The 26,400-nt window shown below is 43.9% G+C and overlaps 1 protein-coding gene and 1 long non-coding RNA gene across 3 annotated transcripts in view; one reads left to right on the forward strand and one right to left on the reverse strand.

Moving 5' to 3' along the window:
• The window catches only part of LYPD1 (LY6/PLAUR domain containing 1), a 30,391-nt gene extending 3,991 nt beyond the window's left edge, over positions 1 to 26,400 (reverse strand). The window contains exons 1-3 of one of the 2 annotated variants that reach the window (XM_055260759.2): positions 26,171 to 26,399; positions 26,005 to 26,043; positions 24,528 to 24,665 (exon numbers count right to left, since the gene is read on the reverse strand). In XM_055260759.2, the coding sequence (XP_055116734.1) occupies positions 24,528 to 24,665; positions 26,005 to 26,043; positions 26,171 to 26,231 (238 nt within the window). In that variant the 5' untranslated portion in view covers positions 26,232 to 26,399. Of the gene's footprint in view, positions 1 to 24,527; positions 24,666 to 26,004; positions 26,077 to 26,170 lie in introns of both variants that reach the window. The other variant, XM_055260758.2, reaches the window with a different exon arrangement.
• On the forward strand, positions 12,082 to 14,986 carry LOC129471827 (uncharacterized). The gene is made up of 3 exons (XR_010118737.1): positions 12,082 to 12,939; positions 13,583 to 13,639; positions 14,670 to 14,986. It is a non-coding gene; the product is annotated as an uncharacterized lncRNA (long non-coding RNA).

The raw sequence follows: 26,400 nt of genomic DNA on the forward strand, positions 1-26,400 counted from the left end.
GAACTGAGGGCACCACATTGAGGCTTTCTGAAGGGGAAGGTTGAGAGCTCCATAAGAAAAGGGGCATTTACTAGATCCTCCAAGAGGGAGGAAAGAGAAAGGTGTCTGATGCCAGATAGATAGGTGTGTCCATTGCCAGGCTGGCCGCTCCAGGCCAGGCACCCTGAGGAGGCATGAGGGCCATGAGGCTCAGGGTAGCTGTGGGGCTTCTATGAGCCTCCCTTGGTTAAAATCTAAGTCTGGAAACTGGCACGAGAGATGCTTTGGGTGAGATTGGATGTGATTACAGAGGTTTCTAACCGGATGAAAGGAAATGTGGACCTAGGCATCAAGGTAAGTGACAGGCAACTGGCTGGTGTAGGGGTATGGAGGAGCTGGCTTTGGAGACATTCAAGCAGAAAAAGTGTGCTAGTTCTAAACTGGGTAGTGGCAGAGGAAGCAGGTAGGAGGAGTTGTGCTAATAGAAATGGGGAAATTTGAGATTAAAGAGGGCTTTCAGAAAACAGGCATTTTACTCATCCTGTTGATGAAAAGTCACGTGACGGAGATAACACTGTGCCTCCTTTGAGAGGCATGGGATGGGGTTGAGTGGTGGGGCTGCGGCAGAGTGACTGATGTTTGGAAAGGCTGATGTTGGGAGTCTGCAAAGAAGTGGAAATAAGCCACCTCTCCCATGGCTTCAAATAAAGAAAAGCTTTCCAGGTTCATTGTAGGCACTTCAGCGGCCAGGCTGGCAGTGGGAATGGAGGTGCAGGGACAAACAGGAATGGTTTTGGGGAATGCTGAGAGCTGCCCTGGAAGGAACATGTGATTGAATACCACACAGGCTGCTAGGTAGCTTGAAGAAAATGGCCCTGGGGTTTAGGCACGAATGGCTGCCTGCACTGGTGCAACTGGTGAAGAAAGCCACAGGAGAGAGTCCAAGGCACCAAAGAGTAGAGGGGTGTAGAATAAAGACTCACACTGGAAGGAAATGAGGAATTCTGCCAGGTGTGGAAGGCCCAGTGAGCACTTAGAACTCCTGAACAGTTCCATCATTCATATGCTTAGGATAAATTCCAAGTAGATCTAAGATTTAAATGTTGGGGGAAAAAACCCCATAAAAGAAGTACTAAACGACACTTTGGAACCTTGGGAGATTTTTTTTATGTAAGAAAGAGTTGTGAAGGCTATTCTATGACATAATACCCAGAAGCCACTACAGAAAATATTGAAAAATTAGACTATACACACACACACACTCTGCCTAATAAAATCCCTATATGTAAGATAAAAAGACAAGTGAAACATTGGAAAAAATAATTGTAACTCAAATCACAAAGTAGATTTCCTTAATATGTAAAAAGGTCCTAGAAATCTGTAAGGAATAAATAATCAGTAAGGAATAAATAACTCATTAGAAAAATAGGGAAAGCAAATGAACAGACAGACATTTCACAGAAAAAGAAACACAGCTTTGAAACACATGAAAAGATTCTCGTATCATAAGAAGAATGCAAATTAAAACTACACTGAGATGCCACTATTATTTATCACTTGGGCAGAGATTTAAAAGTTTACTATGAACACTGCGTTCATGAATCTTAGAAAAAGGCCCTTTCCCACATTGTTGGTTAGGAAAGTAAATAGGTATAATTTCCAAGAAGGCAATGGGGCAACAGCTCTCAACATTACAAATGCATGTACTCTGTGACCTAGCAATTCCACTTTTATGTATGTACCCTACAGCCATACTCACATACATACATACAAAACGACTGTGCACAAGGTTATTCATGGTAGACTGTCATGGCAAAAGAATAGACCCTCACTCTATCCATCACCAGGGAACTGGTAAACTTCCAGAGTCTTATCTGCACAATGCAATTCCACAAAGCCATAGAAGAAGATACTGAGTTAAAAACAAAGCAAAGTATGTCTGCACAGTTCCTTCCTTCCTTTTCTCTCCCTCCCTTCCTCCTCCTTCCTTAAAGCAAAACAAAACAAATGAGTTCATGCTTCTTACTATGTGTCAGATGTAGTTTTAAGAGCTTTATGAATATTATCTCTGTAGTAACTCTAGCAGTAATCCTCATTTTGCAAGTGGGGAAACTGAGGCAAAAATAGGGTGGGTAATTTGCTTAGGGGCCATTCAGGTAATATGCAGTGGAGCAGCGATTTAAAGAGATCTGGACTTACAATCTGTACTCTTAACCATTATACTACACTACCTACCATGCTATAACATGCATTCATTGGGGAAAATAAAAAATAAACACACACATTTTACATGCATATGCATAAAAGTTTATGGAAGAATACACAAGAGATAATATTGGTTGTCTCTGGCATGAGATTCTAGGTGGCCACAGGATAGGAGTGGGAAAAAAACTTTCGACCCTTTCTTACCATTTAAAATCAGAACCACGAGAATAAAGTATCATTTTTAAAATGACGTAAATAAACACCCACAATGAACCATCCTCAAATGGCTTCTTTCTCTGTGTAGTACAAGGTCCTTCCTAGCTGTGTCCACCAGAGGGCTCTAGGAAATGACCACTCTCAAGAAAAGAGCCACCAGGAGCTGCCCCAAAGCTCAAGTCTCAGGATCACGGGGAAGGGGTACTTGTGCCTGTGGTTCTCTGTGCTGGTTCTCTGTGCTTTTCCTTTGACCAGGACCCCATGAACTCAGGTCTGGGCCTGAGGGAGGAGGAACTGTGAGTAAAACAAGGGCCTTGTCATGGACTGCTGGTGGGAGCAGAGACTGGTATAAGGGCAGTCAGAAGGATCTATAATTCAAAATGTACAAATACAATAGTCCCATTCCTCACCATGTACCTTCAAAACAAAACACACTTTCACATCCTTAATAGGAAAACGGTACATTTATACTATACATGTTAAGCAGCAGTTAAAGAAAAGTACAGAGCTCTATTCTGATCTGGAAGGTTCTCAATGACAGTTCCAGAATGATAGTTAAGTATGCCATTTATGTAAGAAAGAAACCACAAAGCAATACAATACATGCTCCAGTGGTGTGTCTGCAAGGGGATATGTGTGCACACATCTAAGTGCGTGAGTTACCATCTCTAAGTCATATCACAGCAAGAGGTCCAGAGGCAATGCACCAAACAGTGTGGTCCCTTTACGGCTGGGTGGTAGTCAAGAACCACTTTTAATTGTTTGACAGGGGTCCACAACACGAGGCATCTCTGAAACATGAGACAGGTTTGGCAAAGAACACCACGGTTCGGCACAACTGCAGCAGCAACACGGGCAGGAAGGGATGGCTGGGTTCTAGCTGGACATGGGCCTGGTTTCCCTGAACCCTCATGGCTGGCCTCAGAAACCACCACTGCTGGGTTAGGGTAGGAGAAGGTCATGACCAAGAACAGGGGAGGGACACCGTTTGGAGACTTCCCCAAAGAGGTGAGAGATGCTTCCTGCCCTTCTTCCCTGCATGATTTTTCTCTTAATCGCTTCTAATACACTGCAGATTTTACTACTGTGTTTTTATTAATAGAATGTAAGCTCCAGCAATCAGAACAGTGCCTGGCACATAACGACACAAGTATTTACCAAAGGAATGAATGAGTCAATGAGGGGAGGAAAAGGAGAAGATGACAGAAGGAAAGAGGGTTATTTGAAGGGGGTCTGGAGGTGCTTTTCTGACTGGTTTTTAGTAGGATTTTATTCCTACACTGGTATCGCCTGGGTAACAGAGGTTACATAAAGCTACAATTCACCTCCAGGCCTTGGTTGACAAAGGCAGAACTGTGAGAGGCTCTGATCTTAGTTAATGCAGATGCAGACCCAGAGCTAGAAGGCTCAACTGGTAGATGAAGGGCTGTCCATCAAATGTGGCTCAGATAATCCCAGCTTGGACCAGCTCCCAGCCGCTCCACCCTGCAGAGGCACAGAGATGTGTCCTGCCAAGGCCAAGTCATTTCTCACAGCTCTAATCCGCAGACCAGGAGTGTGCCCGTGGAACACACCACCCACTATCACCAAATTAATCAAGCCACCCAGCGTTTAAAACTTTAATCCTCTTTAAGTCTTTAGAGAGGTGATGGCCTCCTGGGGGCTCTTGGATTGAGATGGGTGGCTATGCATGCTTGCTTTAAAAACACCACAAATTGTTCCCCCGAGGAAGTCATTCGTATTAATCTGCCTTATTTATTTGGATGTGAATGATGGGCATGCCAAGGAATGAAGGAAAGGATAAACAAAATACTGAGGTTACTTTCCGGGCAGTTCATTCCACTGTAGCCATTGTACCTATTCCCTGGGACCCAAGAAATGAGAATATAAAAGAATTTATACTCTCAGGAGTTCTGCTGCAAAGGTAGATATGGAAATAAGGAAAAACAGACTGGATCCTCTGTACCCTACACGTTGGAATATAAATTTGGATTGAAATGCACCCAAATCAATGCCACAAAAATACTTCCGTGCCATTGTGTGTTGTCCCTGTTTTACAGACATTAGAAATTATCCTTCCATGTTAAATGGACTAATAGGAGTAAAGCCCCTGGGGGCCTTCTTTTGTTATGTGTTATTTGATAACATATATGTGAGTTATGAAGCGTAGTCATAAAAGGAACACTTGCAAATCCTCCATCAAGTCTAAGAACTAGAATTTCATCAACTGTTCTTTTACAACAATCTCGCAATCTTGTACTCTTACCTTTCCCAAGAGTTAACTGCAATGCCAATTTCATAATTTTTTTAACGAAGGTAATTGTAGACTCAGACAAAGACTTCTGTTTTCACATGTCATACTCCTTGTAACCATTCTGCTGAAAATGACTTTCCATGTCGTAAATGATATACATTTTGACTGGATAGGCTTTTAGGAGCCTTGTCCACACACAAGATGGTACCCTTAACTATTACCAGAGAAGTTTCATGAAGGAAATTCTTAGTTCAGATTGTTGTCAAAACTCTGCTATTTTCCCATTGTCTAAACTCTGCTGTTAGTAACTCCCCAAATATCAGTCACTAGAAAGTCTTTGTATCCCTAACACTTAGAATAATTCCTGGAACTTGGTAAATGTTCAGCAAATGTCCATTATATTTAATAATTTAATAAATGTCATAGAAAAACTTCAAGCAGATGATTGTTTCCACACCATTTAAGATCAATTTGACAATGTGAAGTAAAATGCGTATATGCGTGTGTATATATATAAAATACATATACATATATACACATATATACACATGTATTTTTTAAAGCCATGAATTATATGAAGCCTTTAGCAAGTGAGTTAGATCCCATGATGTGGGTTGCTTCATGGAGCATTTTCTGACTCATGCCCTTCATTCATACAAGTAGTTGCTGATTGAATTCACATACACTATGTCACTGAATTCAGATGGGATGGTAATGTCAATAAAGACTGATTTGCTGACATTTAAAATTACTGACTCCACTTTCCCCCATAGCTTTAAACACTCTATCCTTGTTCCTCTTGGACTATATTTGGGCCACTTCTTAGCAGATGAATTAGTTTTGCATTTAGGTGGAAGAAGACCAGAGGCAAGCCAGGAGGTGAGGCAGAGGGAGGGAGAAAGAAAGAAGTTTTAGAAGTTGATGTGGGTGCTGAATGGCCCCTGTCTTCTTCCTTGCAGCAAGCATTTCATCAGGCATCTGGCTTGCTTTAGAGGGCTGAATTATTGATTACACGGGGGAAAGAAGAAAGATGGTGTTTTCTCTTTGTTTGAATCCAGCTCTTTCTGCTTGCTCCTAACACACAACTGGGTCACCACAGCTTGAGTGGGCTGAATAAAAAGCACCTGCAACAACCTTGCTAGAAATAAGTCTGGTGCAGCAGTGGTCTCAGCTTTGGAATTCCACATTACTGAGAGTTAGAACATGGTTCCCAGGCCAGCATTCTGACCCAGAAGCCTGAAGGTTGACCTGTCTGGCGGCAGACAGGTACAAAAACTCTTTAGTGTACCAAGTCACTGATGCAGTGCCATCCTTTTGGAAACAACACTTCTTCCTCAAAGTTCCTTGCCATGTACTTCACTAAAGGCAGTCCCTTAGCGAAGGTGCACCGAGTCCCCAGGTGGGCGCAGTGTTAGACCTCCACCATGGAAGAACTGCTCAAGGGGTGCTTTCCAGGCATTCATTCCTTGCAGAAGAATTACCTGGGTATTCCTTAAATATACAGATTCCCAGAAGGACTTACAGGTGGTTCTAACACAGGTCACCTAAACTTCCAAATTATTGTACTGGGTAGGGAGAGAGCACATCCAGACTATAAATGCAAGTTTTAATTTATCCAAGAAGTATTTTTTTTCTAACAGCAAAGATTTCATTATACATTACAACCTGGCTCCCGTTCTGTGGTTGGGACTTGGGGAAGCCTCCGACACCCTCTGATGATCCACTGCTATGGAGAGGGAGAGATGAGTCCATTTCCTCTTCATTGCTTCCCAGGCTCTTCATCACACTCATTTCCTTTCTAACCCCACTGTCACAAGTGACCTGTTCTATCAGCCCCCTTAGAGGACAGGCTTCCCCCATGTACCTGCCCTCCAGGGACTCAACTGTCAAGGGCATATGTGTTCATTATACATGACTGAGCTCATAGGTGGGGTGACCAGGTGAGAAGTCCAGGACACTCCTGCAGGTGACATTGCTAGTTGGGCTACTGCACACTAAGACGGTTTCCTCCCTTTGGCCCTTTAATATCCCACTGGGGTGGCTTTTCATGTTCAAAACCTACAGTGTATACAGTAACTTTCTATTCCAGGGGTGGGTACACTTTTTCTGTGAAGGGTTAGAAAGCAAATATTTTGGTCTTTGCAGGCCAAATGCTGTCAGAATCCAATATCTGGATTCTGATACTGCATCATAGAAGCAGCCACAGACAATACATAAACAAATGGGTGTGGCTGTTGCACGAAAACTTTATTTACAGAAATACACTTCATTGGCCGGGCGCGGTGGCTCACGCTTGTAATCCCAGCACTTTGGGAGGCCGAGGCGGGCGGATCACGAGGTCAGGAGATCGAGACCACGGTGAAACCCCGTCTCTACTAAAAATACAAAAAATTAGCCGGGCGCGGTGGCGGGCGCCTGTAGTCCCAGCTACTCGGAGAGGCTGAGGCAGGAGAATGGCGTGAACCCGGGAGGCGGAGCTTGCAGTGAGCCGAGATTGCGCCACTGCACTCCAGCCTGGGCGACAGAGCGAGACTCCGTCTCAAAAAAAAAAAAAAAAAAAAAAAAAAAAGAAATACACTTCATTAGTCTGCATAGGCTGGCATACCAAAATACCACAGACTGTGTGGCTTAAACAACAGAAATGAATTTTCTCATGGTTTGGGAGGCTGCAAGTTAAAAATCAAGGTTCCAGGAAGTTTGGTTTCTGGTGAAGGCTCTCTTCCTAGCTTGTGGGTACCCCCCTTCTCTCTGTGTCCTCACATGGCCTTTTCTCTGTATGTGCACAGAGAGCAAGCTCTCCCTCTCTCTCCAGGTGAATCTCCCTCTTTTATAAAGACCCTGTTCCCATCAGGCCAGGGCCTTGTTCTCCTGACCTCATCTAACGTTAATTACCTCCCAAGGGCCCATCTCCAAATACCATCACATTGGGGATTAAGACTGCAATAGGTGAATTTTGGGGGGGCAACACAACTCGGTCACAGCACAGGCAGTGGGCCAGATTTGGCGCAGGGCTGTAGCTTGCTGACCTCTGTTCTGTCAAAATCTGATCATCTTTACATTATGAAATCGATCGCTTCCACCCAATCTTTCCTCTACAGTTACATCAGAAAAGCCACCACAGTTCAGAACATTTGCTTTGGGAGGAATATCAAAAAGGGTCTCTAAGTTCCACGTGTGTCAAGGCTACTCTATCAAAGGTCTTTGCTAGTTTTATAGGATTTGTAGAATCTTATCTCCTTGTTTTAAAATGTATTAAAATTGAACTGTCTCAGCTGGGTGCAGTGGCTCATGCTTGTAATCCCAGCACTTTGGGAGGCGGAGGCCAGCAGATCATGAGGTCAGGAGTTTGAGACCAGCCTGTCCAACATGGTGAAACCCCATCTGTACTAAAAATACAAAAATCAGCCGGGTGTGGTGGTAGGCCCCTATATTCCCAGCTACTCGGGAGGCTGAGGCAGGAGAATAGCTTGAACCTGGGAGACAGAGGTTGTAGTGAGCTGGCTGTGATCATGCCAATGCATTCCAGCCTGGGCAACAGAGCAAGACTACATCTCAAAAAAAAAAAAAAAAAAAAAAAAAAAAACAAAAAACCTGAACTGTCTCTACAGAAAGCCTGCCCTTCATAGCAGACCCAAACCCTGCAGTTGGCTTGGAATCCACAGTAATGGAGAGAGGGGCTACATTCTAGCAGGGGAAACAGCTCAGTTTGATGGAAAAACAGGAAAAGATAGGCGAAGCCTTTTGGTGCACAGGATCAATTTTGATGTGGTAACTTTTTCCCTCTCTGGACTTAATCATAATTTTCTAGTTGTAGTTTCAGAAATGTTATGGTTTTATACATCTTCTTAAAAACATAATACTTGACAATGAGAAGAAAAAAAATCACTGATTTTGTTTCTTTTAGAAATACCATTTTCAAATAAATGTTCATTGCCAAGTTCTTCCTTTGATATATTATTTCTTGACCTGTTGAAATAACCACTTTAGGCTCAAAAATTCCATTCATAGTTGGCGAATCCATATATTTGGTCACAAAGTAAGCAATGGAAGTTTCAATAATGAACTGAAATTGTTAATAGCTTCACCATGAAGATGACCTGAGAAGAATGACTGACAATGTTGGAATGTAAAGAAATGTGCTTGAAGATCAGGGTTTTCTATTCTTTCACCAAGCTCTGGAGTTTCTAGAAGCCACGATCCTCTCCTTTAATGGCCTTATCATTAAGTAGATCCTCATCTACTTAGTGGGATGGAGGAAATTAAGAAGCTCATGTCCATATTTCATTCTAATTCTGAAATAATTCCTTACCCTGTGGAAAGAACATGAACCCTGAAGTCTAACAAACCTAGACTGGAATTCTCCCTGAGCCACTTCCTTGGATAACACATTTCACTTCGGTAAGCCTCAGTTTGCCTTTTTGGACCAATGACCCAGTGGACAAAGCTGGAGTTTTGGTTGGACTTTCCAACTTCCCAGTGGACAGAGCTGGAGCAATTTGAGCAAGAAAATAAATAATGATAGTATTGGATTATAACCCCATCCAATAAGGTAAATACCCATGAGTTCATGCTGACATACGTAAATGAGTAAATAAATATGTGCAGAAGAGACAGCTTTTTCTTACAGAAGGATTCCAGTTAATAAATGCAGAAGGAGTGAGGGAAACAGAAATTAAGATTAGAATACCATGGTAACAATTGATGTGGGAGAGATCCACCAACAGACACTGATATTATCGGCCAAAGTTGGAGGACAAATAGTGTAGTTATATAGTTTTAAAGTATCTCCCTCAAGTTATTTATTAATTACAAAGGAAAAAATAGTAACTTTACAGTGGAAAAACCCAGCAGATACTATCTGAATCAAAAGTGATCAAAGTTAACATCACCAGTAAGACACTGACAGCATGCACCCCTTGCTACAGTGCACTAAGAAGGGTGCATCTCTTCTGAGGATTCTTGTCAAAAATGCAAAACGTCTATCTGATCATGAGAAAACAGCAGACAATCCCGAACTGAGGGACAGTGTACAAAAATCTGGACCAGTCCTCTTCAAAAGTGTCAACATCACAAAAGACATGGAAAGAATGATGCATTGCCAGAGGTTAGAGAAGAAGGAGACATGACAATGAAATGCAACGTGGGATCCTGGATAGGATCTTGGAAGAAAAAAAGGCAAAACTGTGGGAATCTCAAAACAAAGCATGGTTTCATTAACAGTACTCCGCCAATGTTAATTTCCTAGCCTCGATCATCATACTGTGGTGATGTTAACACTAGCCAAAGATGGGGGAAGGATATGTAGAAACTGCACTATTTTTCCAGCTTTTCTGTAAGTCTCAATTTATTTCCACATAAAACATTTTTTAAAAAGACATTGGGTATGAGCTGGGCATGGTGGCGCTTGCTTGTGGTCCCAGCTACTTGGGAGGCTTAAGTGGGATGATCGTTTGAGCCTGGGAGGCAGAGGTTGCAGTGTGCTGAAATTGTTCCACTGCACTCCAGCCTCATGACAGAGTGAGACCCTATCTCAAAAAAAAAAAAAAAAAAAAAAAAAAAAATTGGTATGAATATGGGAAAAATCTACATGTTCTTTCTGTGCTACACGTACCCCCAACAAATGCAGTGAAAAAAGCTTGGCCACTCTCATGCTGATGAGTAATAGGGTGAGTGCATAGTCTGTGTGTAGGTGACGGACATAGCCCCAACCATCTGTGCTATTAACTGCTTAACTCTTGCCTCAAAGGGCTTGGAGGCTCCTGAAATGACTGGTTTTCATTGTGATGAGAAGAGAATATTACTGAAGGAATGTTTTTTCTTCAGTCTCAACTTCCATCCATGTAAAAGGAACTCAATTAGTGTGACTCCTGGCCTCTTTCCTATTTATTTATTTATTTATTTATTTATTTATTTATTTATTTATTTGATGGAGTCTCGCTCTGTTGCCCAGGCTGGAGTGCAGTGGCGCAATCTCGGCTCACTGCAACCTACACCTACCAGGTTCAAGTGATTCTCCTGCCTCAGCCTCCCGGGTAGCTGGGACTATAGGCGCCTGCCACCAAGCCCAGCTAATTTTTTGTATTTTTAGTAAAGATGGGGTTTCACTGTGTTAGCCAGGATGGTCTCGATCTCCTGACCTCGTGATCCCAAAGTGCTGGGATTACAGGCGTGAGCCACTAAGCCCGGCCCCTCTGTCCCTTTTTAATTCTCTCTGCCCTAACGGAGGTGGAGTGATGTGTCTGATTGGTAAATTTGGAAAGAACAGACAGGGCACACGCTGCTTATCCCTTTCCTGTTCCTTCTCAAAAGTGAGTGACTCATAGCAAAGAGGTATTCTGCCCTGCTTCTCAGGGCAAGAAACTTCCCATATCTGGTCTTGTCTATGATTGCGTCAACCAGCCGGTTTGGAGATGCCAATTTGAAAGCTTATTTGACCCCCATCCCCAAGTTATTCCCTCCAACTTAGCCTTTCTCAGTAGCAATGGTGATATGTCAGGCCTCATCTGCCTTGTTCCTTGTTTTATTTCTTAATTTGCTTAGAATTTGAGTGAGAAAGAAGGTTGATAACCATTAGGCACTCATTAGATCCCAGTAGGTGCCATTTGTCCCAGTTTGCACAGTGTCCTAGAACTTAATTCTAAAGCCATGATTCTCGGGGGGATTGAGAAGCATTTTTTTTTTTTTTTTTTTTTTTTTTGAGACGGAGTCTCGCTTTGTCACCCAGGCTGGAGTGCAGTGGCGCGATCTCGGCTGACTGCAACCTCCGCCTCCTGGGTTCAAGCCATTCTCCTGCCTCAGCCTCCTGAGTAGTTGGGACTACAGGCGCCTGCCACCATGCCTAGCTAATTTTTTGCGTTTTTAGTAGAGACGGGGTTTCACCGTGTTAGCCAGGATGGTCTCAATCTCCTAACCTCGTGATCTACCTGCCTTAGCCTCCCAAAGTGCTGGGATTACAGGCATGAGCCATAGCGCCCAGCCGAGAAGCATTTTCTAAACTAATCTTCTCCTACAAATAGCCCCTGGACCTTGAGGATCATAAACAGTCATCATTTAACGTTTTTTTCTGCTACAGGTATTGAGCCTCTTGGTTGTATTGAGACCAAAAGAAGATCTGTCACCACCCCCACTCCCCTACAGATATACATACAACTTTCAGCAATCTCAGAGAGTTTGAAGCTACAATTCTATTACAAATGACTTGCTACAAGTATGCTTTTAAAATAAACTATTTTTCCAGTTTTTTCACTTTAACCTCTGCCCCAATGGTCGTAAAAACAGAGGCATGGAGCCTGAGTTCTTTTCTCTCTGTGGACCATTATGCATTTGTCTTTTCCAATAGTTTCCTTTGCCTCTGCTCTTTTTTGCTGGTACAAAGACAGAAATTTCTAAACAGAGCCTTTAATAGTCCATTGCTTTTTACCCATGTTATGCAATGTAGCTTTAAAGTTGAACTTTTCCAGCAAACTGCTACTTGTGTGAATGCCTGTTTGGGAGTTAGACTAATCTTTCCCTACTGGAAAAATAACCAACACTTACTACACCATAGTTATGATTACATCACAATAAATATTCTATGTAGGACTAGGAACAGTGCCTCAAAGAAAAATGCTTGGGGAATGGGTAATTGGAATGAACTACAAGCATTTTCACTGAGCTCAAAGAAACTGCAAGAAAAAACATCTTCGATCTGCATCCAAGTATTTTTTTTTTCTCTGAAAGAACACTGTGTGAGGAATTTTGACATTCTCTGCATTCTAATGGAAATGACTTAGAAAGTAGAGGCTTATCTATACATTTGCCTCATTGCTGCCACGATGGGCACTGTTTATCAGGAATAAAGAGAGAAGATCGAGAAGGTAGTTCTTTTCTGGAGAATTTTATGCTCTGGCTCTTAAGTACTTTTGCTTTGCCATGAATGTGAATATTTTAAAGGCCAAAAAAGCCCCCTGCATTTGAGTTGCAGATGGCCACAGGAACCCAACAAGAATGCTAACAACTCATTTTAAAAAGGGAAAAAGGAAAGGAAGTGCCAAGTTCCACACTGCATGTCCATACTGATGTTGAGCCCATCTTGGCCTAGCTGGTAGAACTGAAAATTGAGAATAATATTGAGGGGCTGCCATGATCCCTAAGGGTAAAAATACACGTGTTTCTGAAAACAGCCACATCGACAATGAAATAGACATCAAATAAGATAACCCAAGAACGCATTTGTTTTCCTTGTAACAGGGATATGTTAAGTTCATTATTCAGAGGACTTTGATTACCCTTTTCAAAGATTTTTGGTGAGTTTAATTTTCAAGGCTGTTAACCACTGATGTCAACTTAATTATAGCAAGCAAACAACCAACCCATAATGTATGATGCCAGTTGTTGGTTTTACTTCAGTCTTGCATTAGACTTGGATTTCTTTGCTCATTTATAACCTTCTGAGGGAGGAAGGTTCTGTGCAGTCACTTGCTTTCCCTTAGCTGGTGTCTTTGTTCTCCAGCTTGCCATGGGGGATTGAGGGAACAGATACTTATGACTTATTATCTCAGTATTAACAGTGCCCCTCAATGATTTATGAAGCTGTGTTGTTGCGTTTTTAACCCTGATGTCCTTCTGATTATTGTTCTCAAATGGTGAGATTAACACAGTGGGGCCCAAAAATTCTTAATCAGTTTCTTGCATACGAATTCACCCAAATGTAGGGAAGATAGACTCCTTGGTGGCATAACGACTTCCAGATGGAATGAACTGAGAACATCTAAGCACTTAACCCAAAGCACCCTTATATTTGTCACCATGAACATGATGTCTTCACGCTAAAATTTAGTTATACTTTTGTATCTCAGCATTCAATGAACTAGAATTCTAAAATGTCATGTACATCTTGTGTTAAAGTCCAGGGCGTATGTTAGTATATGTGTTTCTTTTCTTCCAAAGGGTGACAGTGATCCAGGATGAAGGTCCTTTGACTATACATTTCAGCGTTCAATTTAGGTAAAATAATGGTGATTTTCGGGAAAGAAAATTATCCCTGTCCTTTTTCTGGGGGTCCCTGGAGGCACTGCGTTGAATTTTTCTGATCTTGTGCATGGACTTCTCAAAAGCCGATCTGGCAGACAATCACTGTTGACCACTCAATCACAACCCTGACAGCTACTAGCGGCCATGAGACAGTGATCTGACCCGTGCAATGTAAAGAGAATTTCTGGGGGGACTTTGGAAACGCTTTGTATTCTCATTAAAAGGCAAAGCTAAAGACAAAAGCTCTTTGGTGCTATCCCTTCCCTTGAACCTGAATATAGTGATCATCTTGTGATCAAGAGGCAAGAAACCTGGGGACAAAAAGCCAACGTGCTTAGGGAAGTAAGAAGAAAAATGGAGACAGTTTGGGTTTTTGATGACATCACTGGGCTGTGGGAGCAACCCCAAGATCACCTATGTAGACTATCTTGTTACATAAACAAGAAATGTCTTTATGGTTTATGTCCCTGCTACTTGCAGCCAAAAACATTCTTATGTGATACAGGAAGCAAGGTCTAGGGTGGAGGCAAGAACAGAAAGGACTGGGGCAGCAGTAACGGCTGGTAAATTCTGTTAGGAAGTGTTGCCCCAGAGACTAATGAAGGGATGGAAAATGCTGCTTGATGCCTAGGAGCTGTTGCAGCCGTAGCTGCTTTGGCCTGCCACCTGAGGATGATGCCAGGTTTTGTCAATATCATGACAGTGATGTTAATGATATTCAACAAAGGGGGCAAGAATTCAAGCAATTAGTTGAATTCTTAGAGCCCAGTGAAACAGTGTAAGGGCAAAGCAGACAGCAGGAGAGTAAAAACAAAGTTTGTTTGCTTCCCTTTGTGGTTTAATTTGCCCAAACTGAATGGTTTAGAAGTATATCCCTCAGCTGAAAGTCTAACTGCCTGTGTCTTGTGGAACATACCTGTGTGTATTTGTAACTTGCATCTTCTGTGTGGGAGAGGACTAGGGGGCATAAAACCGTGTGGGGGGGATTTTCTTTCTTCCCAAGGGAGCTGATGACCAAGGCTGAATTCCCAGGGTAGCACAGTTCCAGCTGAGGACTGGCCAGTGGTAACCTGGACCCCAGCTTCCTCAACCACCATGTAAGCTGGTGTTGTAGAGGTGTGTGTGTGTGTGTGTGTGTGTGTTTCTTGAAAACACTCCTATTCAAAGCAAAGTCAGGTCAGCCTTAAAAGCAAGCTGACAAAAAGAACTATAAAACCAGGGGTGGATTACATTTCAGAGTGCTTCCTTAAATTACAACTATCACTAACAGGCATTAGTCAGCTATTTCTAGTTTAACTAAAAAGTAAAAGGTATATTCAACTTGTCTTTATTTTTCTTCTTATGCTAAACATTTAAGCTCCTTCATTTCTGCTATATTTTGAAATGGTGATAAATCTATCTGTTTTAGCTTGAAACTTGATTTCTTCAATATACACAGTCAGCAAATAGTTATTGTGTGTCTCCATACCAGTGAGTGTGTGAGTCTGTGTAAGATAGAGGGAAGGTGAGGTACAGAGAGAAAAAGAGAGAGTGCGAGAGAGCCAACGGCATCCTTTCAGGATCTTGTACATAGAAATGAAAGCCGTGAATGAAGCTGTAGTTCAATTTGATTAGGAAAATACACTCTAAAATACTGAGAGGATGTGATCCCAGGCAAACTGAGCTGCTGGCTGCAGAACACTGAACAAAGATGAAATTGTTTCTGGATCTTAACTCACTCTTATGCAGAATGTCTCCTGACTTGCTTTATCCCTCTTTCCCTTGCAATAGTCAGTGACAGGCTGAGTGGAAAGTTGTCCTGCCTCTCAGAGAATGTTAACTCATCAGCCTCCAGGTGTGGCTCCGGCGTATCAGCTGCCTTTCCCTTTGAAGGCACACTCTTGAGAGAATCTTGAGCTGGCTTTGGAGCTGAGACCCCTTTGCACTCCCACTTTGGATGTCTTCACTGGGTGGCAGACTAGTCAACCCACTAGGCTCTAGCTATTTCTGAACAGGTTCTTTGAAGTTACTGGAGACCCAAGCAGTTTGCTACATTTTGCATAAGGAATAAAACAGTGCATAAACCCCATTGCCCAGCGTCACTTAATACACCTGCTTCTGCTGATGCTCTTTGAAGACGCCTCCGTGGAGGGCATTGCAAACTGCTCTGCACATTCATATTCAACCCGTGTGCAGCATGCATGGACCATGGCGTGCCTGGCGCCGCCTGCCTCCGGCACTGTCTCCAGTCATTCCACTGCGCTCACGAAGAAGTCCAAGAAATAGAAAAACATAAAAAGCTACTGTCCATGTCCAGTGAGAAATGAAATGCACTGGACCGAGTATCACGACTTCCTTAAAATAATACAACACTTTATCATGTTTGCATCTGATCCTGCTCATGGTTTGCAAAGTCATAAACCCCTTGAAATCGATAGCTCTGTTCTATTTAAACACATCCTTCTAAAAAAGCAATTTATTACAAACTCTCTATGGTTTCACCTTATCTAAAAAACACTTAATTCAGTCCATCTCCTGCTTTGCTTTGTAGTGTTGGAAGCAATCAGAAGATTGGAAGCAATTTACTAATAACAGAACATGCCCTACAGGTCTGGCCTGTGAAAAGAGTTTCAGAATCACGATGTAGCCACAAGTCAAATTCTAGAAAGAATTAATGGCACATCTCCTAGTTCTTTTATTTGCTGGCTGATTCATTCCAGATGTGGTTGAAAATCCTACGTTACAGGTATGGCCTCTTTTGGTGTTCCCAGGGTAGGAAACACATTGTCTTCTACCAGCAACTTTGCTCCAGCTCCCTGAAATACAGTCACTTCTACCACCATGAAAACTACAAAGCAAGGAAGAATCCAGCTTAGTCTTCTAGAAAAAATTAACAGAGAAGAAAAGATATGTCTCACAGTTAAATGAGTAAGGAGTTCTGCCTACACAACGGCTGTAATCAAATGATTTGGTTTGGGGGATGAAAGCTAGACTTGTGCATGGACATGGTATTCATTGTAGATGACCAAATCATGCCAGCATGTGATCTCCTTAACCAAAACCTTTCTCCAGAACCTCTCTCAACCTGCTTTACCCTCAAGCCTTCTCAAGGGAAGAGAGAGAAATGGACCTATCAAGATGCTTAAGCCCCCCAGGAAAGAAAACTCCTTTCTGTACCACAGTGTACTCCTCTGTAAAGTGGAAGTGTGGACCAGAGAGATTAGGGTCTCTTCTAGCCTTAGAGGTGTGGGATTCTTGAGGGCTGGGGCCTAAGAGTGAGGCCAGATGTGGAGCTGGGCATCTGGGACCACCAACAGGGGCATGAGGCATCAAGAATAGCCCATCCATGTGCCTGAGGATTCTTGTGTTTAAAAGAAACTAATTCAAGATCTCCTCAAGGAAAAACAGATGAATTATATAATAGACGGGCAAGAATGGACAGTCCAGTACATGGCACCAAGCAGATGTTTGATGAACACCAATTCCTTTCCTGAAAGCTCACTGGAATGGCTTGCTCTTGGCACATGTTTTTACTTTAATTCAGCAAATTGGCTAATTGGCCAGTGGAGTTCTAAGGTTCACAGCCATACTGCATCCCATTCCACCTCATTCTATCCCATTCCATAAGGTAGGGAACTGCCAAACCTGAGCTTTCTTTTTAGATATCTGCCCGAGCAAGACGAAGGAGGCATCTACTTATGGAATAAAAAAACAAAATAAAAGTGGAAGTGGTATGGATGAGCCATAAAACATGATCCTAAGCAAAAGCAGCCAGCCACAAAAGGCCACACAGTAGCCGGGCGCGGTGGCTCACGCTTGTAATCCCAGCACTTTGGGAGGCCGAGGTGGGCGAGTCACGAGTTCAGGAGATCGAGACCACGGTGAAACCCCGTCTCTACTAAAAATGCAAAAAATAAGCCGGGCGTGGTGGCAGGCGCCTGTAGTCCCAGCTACTCGGAGAGGCTGAGGCAGGAGAATGGCATGAACCCAGGAGGCGGAGCTTGCAGTGAGCCGAGATCGCGCCACTGCACTCCAGCCTGGGTGACAGAGCGAGACTCCGTCTCAAAAAAAAAAAAAAAAGCCACACAGTATGAGATTTCACTTACAGGAAATGTCCAGCATAGGCAAATCCATACAAGCATAAAGTAGATTAGTGGTTCCCAGGGGCTGGGAAAAGGGGAAAATGAGGGGTGACTGCTAATAAAGTTTCTTTTGGGGTGATGAAATGTTCTTGAACTAGTGGTGATAGTTACACGTCTCTATGAATATACGAAAAACCACATTACTGCGTACTTTAAAGGGTGAATTATATTTCAATAAAATTTTTGTTAAAATACAAAAAAGAGGGAAAACATAGAAAATGGCACCATAGTGAAAAAAAGAAAAAAAACCTGGAGAAGTGAAAGGTACTTGAATTCTTGTCCCACTGGCTGTGTGATCTTAGCAAATTGCTCAACTTTTCTGTGTCTTAGATTCACCAACTATCAAGTGGGGATATTATCTCTTTGTGAACCTTCTAAATTAACTATGAGGATAATACTATTAGGGACTAAAGGCTGAATTCAAGGACTCCCTTATTCTGAGAAATATAGAAACAGTGTACAAAGTAACCTGTACTATAATATCCGGGCCACCCTTCGGAGGCAGGTATGGATAGCGAACGGGGCAACTCTTGGTGAGCATCAAGACAGGTTTCCATGTCTAGCACTGGTTCCTTGAAGATGGTTATACTGACCGCATTTCTCATTATCTTGCTGTATCTCATAAGAAAACAGGCAGCCTGTTTCTACATTTCACAAGGGGGGAGGCTAAGCCCCTGGGATATTAAGTAAACTCTTTCAAGTTACCAAATGTGAAGAACCTAGAACATAGGTGTTCTCTCCCCTAAGGGAGCCAATACACTTTCCATTGGACAAGTAAAAAACAGGAGTTGAAGTGTTGAGTCCTTTTGCACAGTGTGCTAACAAACCTTTGCTTAGTTTGGACATTAGAACCTAAGTTGGTCAATTGGAAGGAAGGAAGAAAGGAAGGAAGGAAGGACGGACGGAAGGAAGGAAGGAAAGAAGGGAGGGCAGGCAGGAGAGAGGTAGGGCGGGCAAGGGTACACTGTCTCTCTCAAAGGCTGTAGATTCAGAATTTTTGTTTCAGGAGTATGTAAGGGAGGCAGATTTCCTTTTCAAAGCTCGAAGAAAATGGTATGTTTTGTTTTCATACTTCATTTCATTTTCACTTGGGAAAGTTGCCCCAGCTTTGAAGCCTCTCTATTTAAACTCATTAGGAAAACCATCAATGACAGCAGCTTTCATGCAATCGTAGTGGGAGGAATTAGTGTTATGGGAGAGCTGGATCAATCTTCAAATGTTTCATCTATGGAGATGGGAGGTCAGCACTGAACGCTTGTTCAGCTGGAAAGTTAACATAAACAAATACTTCACTCACTGGGAGAGTCCAAGGGAAAGACATTTGATATTCCCCCTCTGAATACTACCTCAGAAGGCACATGAAAGAGATAGTTGCTTCTTGAGAACTAAGTGGTCAACTGCTTGGCAAAATGTCTTACCTCGAAGAGCAAGGTGTTTGTTCTTTCAGCGTCTGGAAGGGAAAGGAGGTAGGGACGTGAACATTCATGGAATAGAATCCCTTCCTGTTTAATTCCTAACTTCATTGAAGTTGATATGGAAACCCTTTTAGCAGAGCTGGTTTTAATATATGAAGATGTATTTTTTGATATCCAAATCTGTTTTAAAGGTTTGTTTTGTTTTTCATTTTTTTTTGTTTTGTTTTTGAGACAGAGTCTCACACCGTTGCCCAGGCTGGAGTGCAGTGGAGTCATCTCAGCTCACCGCAACCTCCGCCTCCCGGGTTCAAGCAATTCTCACATCTCAGCCTCCTGAGTAGGTGGGATTACAGGCATGTGACACCACGCCCAGCTAATTTTTTGTATTTTTAGTAGAGATGGGGTTTCACCACATTGGCCAGGGTGGTCTTGAACTCCCGACCTCAGGTGATCCACCTACCTCAGCTTCCCAAAGTGCTGGGATTACAGGTATGAGCCGCCATGCCCAGCCTCATTTTAAAGTTTTTTAAGCTGTTGAAGTCTCCTTTGCCAAAGATAGAATGTGGAACTTTGTTTTTGTTTTTCACTTTATTCATAGAGCATATTCCATAGCCCATCTGATCTATTCAAAATGGGGTTAACAGTGAGAAATTAAGGACTGCAGATGGGATGTCTAAAAGAGAGCTAACAGGAGAGGCCTGGTAGGAGGAGGAGAGACAGGGACAAATGGAGGACGCTGGGAGATTAACAGAGACCCCTGCTACTTCAAACAAAGTCATTCTGCAAAAATAAAAAAATCTTAGAAAATGTTCTTCATGCCTACATCATAGCATGGATTAAGCAATTTCAGTATCTGTAAAGGTTACTCAATATTTTCATTTTTCTTACAAGCATTGCATATGTGGGTATATGCAAGTATGTATACAAGCAAAAATGGAAAGCTATGTCCACACACACAAATATATGACTGTGTGTGTGCGTGTGCATATGAGCGCGCACAGGCATTTGAGCTTGAGTGCATGCACTCAAAAGAATACAGGAATGAAAGGACTATGACAGGAATACAGGAATAAAGGGACTATGATGAGCACTGGGCCTCATTCCTGCCAAGCCCATCCCAAGGCCAAACTAGAGCCTATTATTTTAGCTCTTGGGGAAATTAAGCAGACATAGACTTAAGAAAACACAGGCTGTGGTTAACTTTCCACTTCTTTCTATTAAGAGTGGATGACCAAGCAGTTTTGCGACATCTAGTCCTCTGTTGCTATCCCTTAGTTAGCTCATGAGAAAATAAGGTATAAAACTAAACTATCCAAGGTACGAAGCAGTCCCTGCCCAGCTTAATGAGCAACTAACTAATCCAAAAGGAAAATAGCCATTACTTACACAGCCATAATGTAGACGCAACATGGCATATAAATCAGTAACTCTTGTATTGCAAAACAGACAAATAGATTAATGCATGCTGCAAAGGATGGGTGAAGAGATCGATTAGGTTACTGATTCAGACCATGAACTTTCTCTCAATATACTGCATTTAAATTTTAAATAAGGTTTAGGAGAACCTGTAACATTTTGCTCACTGACAGAGCTATATTTTACTAAGGGCAGAAATTGGCTAGTCTATAAAAATTAAATTATGCCCCTTTCACTGTATCTAGTCAAGAGGAAAAACTCTAATTACAAGATTGCACTGTCAAACAAATGCAAATTCACATTCTTTATTCCCTGGTTTAAAAATTCATACTGGAGGGGGCTTCTATTCTGAAACGAAAATCAATATTTGAAATATTTTGCAGAGTGCAATGACAAGCAAGAGCAAAAGAAGTGTCATTATCAAGGGTGCTAGTAAATAGACACCAACTCATTAAGTGCAGAGCTAGTGAGAACAAGTCATTCGTTGTGCAAATATTTAAATATCAATTAGTAAGGACAATGAAAGAAGTTGAAGTGAACCTTCCCTTCCCCACAGCCAGTCCCTTATTATTCCAGAAATGACCAAAGGGAACAAGAGTGGTGGATAATAATCTCAGCACCTAATAGGAATGTCACTCTGGGGAATAGGTAAAGGTTAATTTCAAACATACTTCCCAATGGAAAATTAAATGTACCTGCCTCAAAATTTTTAAGAGCTGAGTTTGCAGACTTAGTCCAGAAAACTGAAGGCCTATACATATTGCATGGCTGGTATTTTTTGGGAAGAGAACACCTTTCATTACTGCTTAATGTCAGACTGGCTTAGTTCATTAAATTTTCTTAGTCGATTTAAAGCCCTGGTTTTTCTATACCTATGAAAAAATGCCAGTCCACATAGCACTCAAACTTAAAAATCTCACTGGTTGGTTCTCAGATTCTTTTGACATCCACTTCATGGCCTGTCTACCTGGACTGTTAGGTGGACTTGGTGGATATGAAAAATGGTCCAAATTCTTTGAACTTTGCCTGGACTATCTTTTCAGGCAGACCTGGCAGGATATTTTACGACATGCTGGCCATGTGGTATTACAGCAAAGGTGTTGGCCTGAGAAGCAGGCTTCAAGCGCCTCTTAGTAACAGTTGGCCGGTGAACTTGGACCAAGCATCTAATTTTCCTGGACCTTGCTTTCTTCCTCTATAACACAAAAAGTTTTGTCCAGATCAGTTCTCAACTTGGGTCACCCCAGAGTCATTGGGAAGTTTATAAAAGACCCATGGCCAGATATACCACAGATTTATGAAATGGGCTTCTTTAAGCAGAGACCCAGGCATGTGGAGTTGAACAAAACTCCCAGCAAGTTTCCAACATGCATCTTTAACTAGGAGTCACTGGGCTCTTCCAGCTCTAGTATGCTGAGATTCTCAGGACAACATCTGTTACTGATCAAACTTAAAGGAAATTCTGACTTCAATTCTTAATAGCATCATTTAACAGGCATTATTTTCTCTGGAGAGAAGATGTTGACCATGTAATAGAATTACATGCTGACTGGCTGTGGCATGAGGAAACAAGATCTTGAAAGACGACCACTAGATTTCATGAGATTCTATACGTACAACCCACAGAAAAGAGTCAGACGCCTCCAGCGCTCAACAAAAGTTAGCTCTTGTTACTATGATGATTATACTACAACTGTGTTCACTTAAAGTTTTAGGTTTACTCTCTATCCTTGTTGGCAAAAATTAAATTGGTCCCTAATAAGTACATGGACAGAAAAATGGAAGTGCCTTGGAGGTATAAGGCCCCCCTTGGACATTGCTCTTTTGATGCAGAAACAAATCCGTTTGGCTTGTTTCTATGGAGTTTAGGCTTAGAATGCCTTGCTTCCATGTGCACACACCCCGACCTAGCATCCTTCCCTTCATAACCTTTTCCTTCGAGTTCATCAACTGCTTCTGTTTGTCAAACTTCACAGTTGAAATGGCCTTATTACTTGATTCTGTCTCTACCTGTTGGTCTGTGACCTGTGGCCAGAGGGGCCTGGTTTGGAGACAAGGTACCCACCCTGCCTGAGCTTATAGAAAATGAGCAACCTTAGGCCAGGCACTTGAAGACTGTGCTGAGGTTTCTGTGGATAAAATGGAAGTTAAAATGCCTGCTCTGCTTCTTTTAGAGTGGTTTTGAGGACAGAATGAAGCAAGATGAAAAACAGCATTTTGAAAATAGAGTGTGTGGTATTCATCTTAGACACACTTTTAGAGAAGAAGACATGTGTCTCAGAAAAAGGACCTCTTCTGACTCAAATTTAGCTTACATCCCTTTCTCAACCATATCCTAGGTGATAAAACATGACACCCAGGTAAGCAGTGGCCTTGTGGACGCTGAAGAAGTTCTTAATGTGTCCACAGTACATTCTCATTTTGTCTGGCTCTAAACTACTGTCTCAAGAAAGCTGCAAATATTTGAACGTAACAATAAAGTGTTAACAGTAATTCTGACTAAAATCACAGCAGTCCCTCTGGTAGAAAGGCAGTAAATTCTTTGCTCAGGTAAAACGCAGGAAAGAAACACAAGCAGAAAAAAAACCCATTTGTTCAAACTATCCCTATCAATCATAACTAAAGAATTATCGCCAAGTTTGTTTTGTTTTGCATTATTAATAGCCCAAATCCCATGTGCCAAAATAATGTTTACCGCATTTCTCAGGACAAGTTACCCTTGAGAGCCACTATGTCTCAGGCTTCCCAGAAGAGTGATTTTGGTGCAACAAATAATGACCTATAAAAACCAGCCCTTACAACTGCACACAGACCACAACACAGCACAGTGACAAACTAACATCTGCCTTCCAAATAACCATGAGGATACCAATACGACATTTCCGGGCCCTTCTCTGAGAAGAAACGACTTTCCCAAGGTGTTGGCTTTAAAACTAGAGTCCTTGCATTGATTTGCCAGTGGGTAAAGGGAATCATGTAACAGTTCTAATCACTTCACCGGGCTCTGCAGGCAGTTCACAGAACTAAAGGAACTGGGGGCTTTGGTTCATTCACTATCAGCCACCAAGTTATGCTATGTCCCATCTTTTTAATATCCTTAAAATGGCAAGGTCTGTGTTTATGGTTTTGACCTTGAAACCGAAGTAACAGCTCTACCTATTCTCCCAAAGTTCCAGATATACTTTGGAGAACTTTGACTTTTGATAAGACAGCTGGGGTAGGGGGTGAGGAGAGGGTTGGAAAGTTCTACCTCAGCAAGAAGATTCTTGGTCAACTAGAGGGAGTGAGGGCTATCCCACAAGACCCCCCTTCCCTCACAGGATGCTCAGGCCTTCTTCTCAGCCAGCCAGCAGCTAAGCTGGTAGGGCTGAGAACGGCATTCCTTTGAAAGATCTTGGCAATTTGTGCCTGGAAGTTGATGCATTAGTTCTAAAATTAAATAAAGATCCTGTAGTGTTCTTCAAGGAAATATGGTGTGCCTCTATGACAAAACACATTTTTCAAGCTCTGACCTCTGGGAACTTCAGCTAGCTCCATATTTCAGGCTGACAATGCTCAAAGGCTACTACTGTCTAGTTGCCCAAGCCAGGGCTGGTTAGCCATATATTTTCTACCTCCATCAGCTTTTAGCATAGGGAGATGAAGGGAGTAAATAAAAAGAGGAGAGCCACTAATTTAAATGCACTTCCCCTCCCAAGACCCTTGGGGAGAAGCCTTGGTAATTAACTCTAATGAGATTAAAGTAACTTGGAACTCTTCATTTTCCCAGCACTGTAAAAGTAAATCTGCGATAACCAGTGTGTGGGCATTAAATCAAAGTCAGTCCTTTTTCCTGTTATTTAATGGCCCCCTCACTCCCACCCCACAGCCCAGGCTTAAGAGCGAGGGGGAGGGCTGCCAGGCTCTTACCGGCACTTTGCTCCATCACTTCTTTCTGACACATGTCTTGAACGTTCACCGTGCAATTCACGATGAACTCGGGGGAGGAGCAGTCGTTGTTCAGCTGGAATTCTTCACACTGGTAGCACTGGATTTGCAGCGCAAAGCCTGCGAGACAGACGCAGTCGGGTTCAGATCCGGCCCCCACAGAGCCCACCCCGGAAATCATGACCATCCCACGCCTCAGAGCGCGGCGGCTCCCGGCCTGTGGCAGGGTTGGGGCACTCCTGGGTCTCCGGGTAGGGCTGGATGTGGCTGAAACCGGCAGGGGGCGGCGCGGGTACCTAGGGTCCTATGGGAGAAAGTGGAATAGTGTCCTCCACCCAAGGACCCCGGCTCTAGACACAAAGCAGCCATCCAACACCACTCCAGGCCTTTTCCCAAGAAGTTGAAAGGAGGGTGGGGACCGTAACACCCCAAGAGCGAAGTAGCTCTGGAGACGTGCGTTAGCTCAAGCCTAAGCCGAAGAATTTGCCTAATTGCTAATTGGTTACAAATTACTTAATTACTATTTTGGCACCATTCGTGATTACATTCGCAGACGTCTTTTCAGTTTTTATTTATTTAATTTTTAAAATCAGCGTTTCTCTGCCAGGGCTCTGAGGATCCCCGAGCGACCACCTGGGAACAAGGGTGGAGGTGCCAGACGCCAAGCGCTGCTGCGCAGCAAGTCCCCGAGCCCGGGTCGGCGGCCCTTCTCCGGGGCCGTCCCCGCGGCGACCCGGATGGCCACAGAGGGTGGGAAAGGGCGTTTGTGAGGGCGCGCACCCTGGACCCCGACCCCGCAGCCCTTTCTTCCAGGCCCCGGCTTTCAGGACAACCGTTCGGCTAGGGTCGGTGGTCGGGGTTCCAGCTCTGCAGAGCTTAGTCGGGAGCCAGTAGGCGAACTGGAGAGAGGACGCGAGACCTTTGCGCCTCTGGTCGCTTCGGCCTGGCTGTTTTCGGCGTACGCGCTCCTGTCTAGACCCGACTACCCGCGCTCCCGCAGCCCCACATCTATCGCACTCTGAGCGCCTCAACCCAGCTTCAGCGTGGCCGCAGGCTGCCTCGCGCGCCGCTCACCTGTCGGCGGCGCCACTCCCACGTGGTTCCCGAGGTGCCACACAACTTGGCAGGCTTCGGGAGATGTCGCCCCCTCTCCCTCGCCCAGATCCCAGCACGGCTCGGACCCTCCCTCCTCTCAAGCCCAGCTTCTCCCGACGGTGCAGCCCGAGAAGCTGCAGCCCGGAGTCCGGCAAACCCGCCGCTCCCCGCTCTCCTCCTGCAGCGCGGGACTTGGACACTTTCCCAGCCTCGCGCCCCGGGGCACCAGTCGCGGCCGCCAACTCCCGCTGGGCAGCCCCAACGCAGGGCTGGCCCCGAGGTGGGCGCCTTGGGGGCAAAAGGGCTGGCGGGTAGATGGACTGTGCGCACCTGGCCCCGACTGCTGGCCTCTGGGTATTCTCACCTGGAAGCAAGAACAATCCGCAAAAAGTTGCCGCGATGCCTAGGACCCACATTCTCCCGGAGTCCCGGGGCCAGGAGCGGGCAGGCGCATCAGAGGAGGCGACCGCAGCGGAGGCTGCCCCGGCTGCAGCAGCTGTGGCTGCCGAGGCTGCTGGGGCCCGCGCTGCTGCCGCGGAGACGACGGTCGTAGCTTAGAGGAGCCGCAGGTGCCGCTCGCGGCGCCTGCATCGCCCGCGCTCGGGCTCCCGGCTGCGGGTCTCCGCTCCTCGCGCTCGCGCTCCCGGGCCGAGCACCGCGCCTCCGGAGTTGGCGGCTGAGACTGAAGGAACTACTGGCGATCCCGAGCACCCACAAAAGTCTCGCCGTTTCTCCCCACCTCCCACTCCAGGCACCACGT

This window comes from Symphalangus syndactylus, chromosome 22, assembly GCF_028878055.3.
Source record: "Symphalangus syndactylus isolate Jambi chromosome 22, NHGRI_mSymSyn1-v2.1_pri, whole genome shotgun sequence".
NCBI classification, from domain to species: domain Eukaryota; kingdom Metazoa; phylum Chordata; class Mammalia; order Primates; family Hylobatidae; genus Symphalangus; species Symphalangus syndactylus.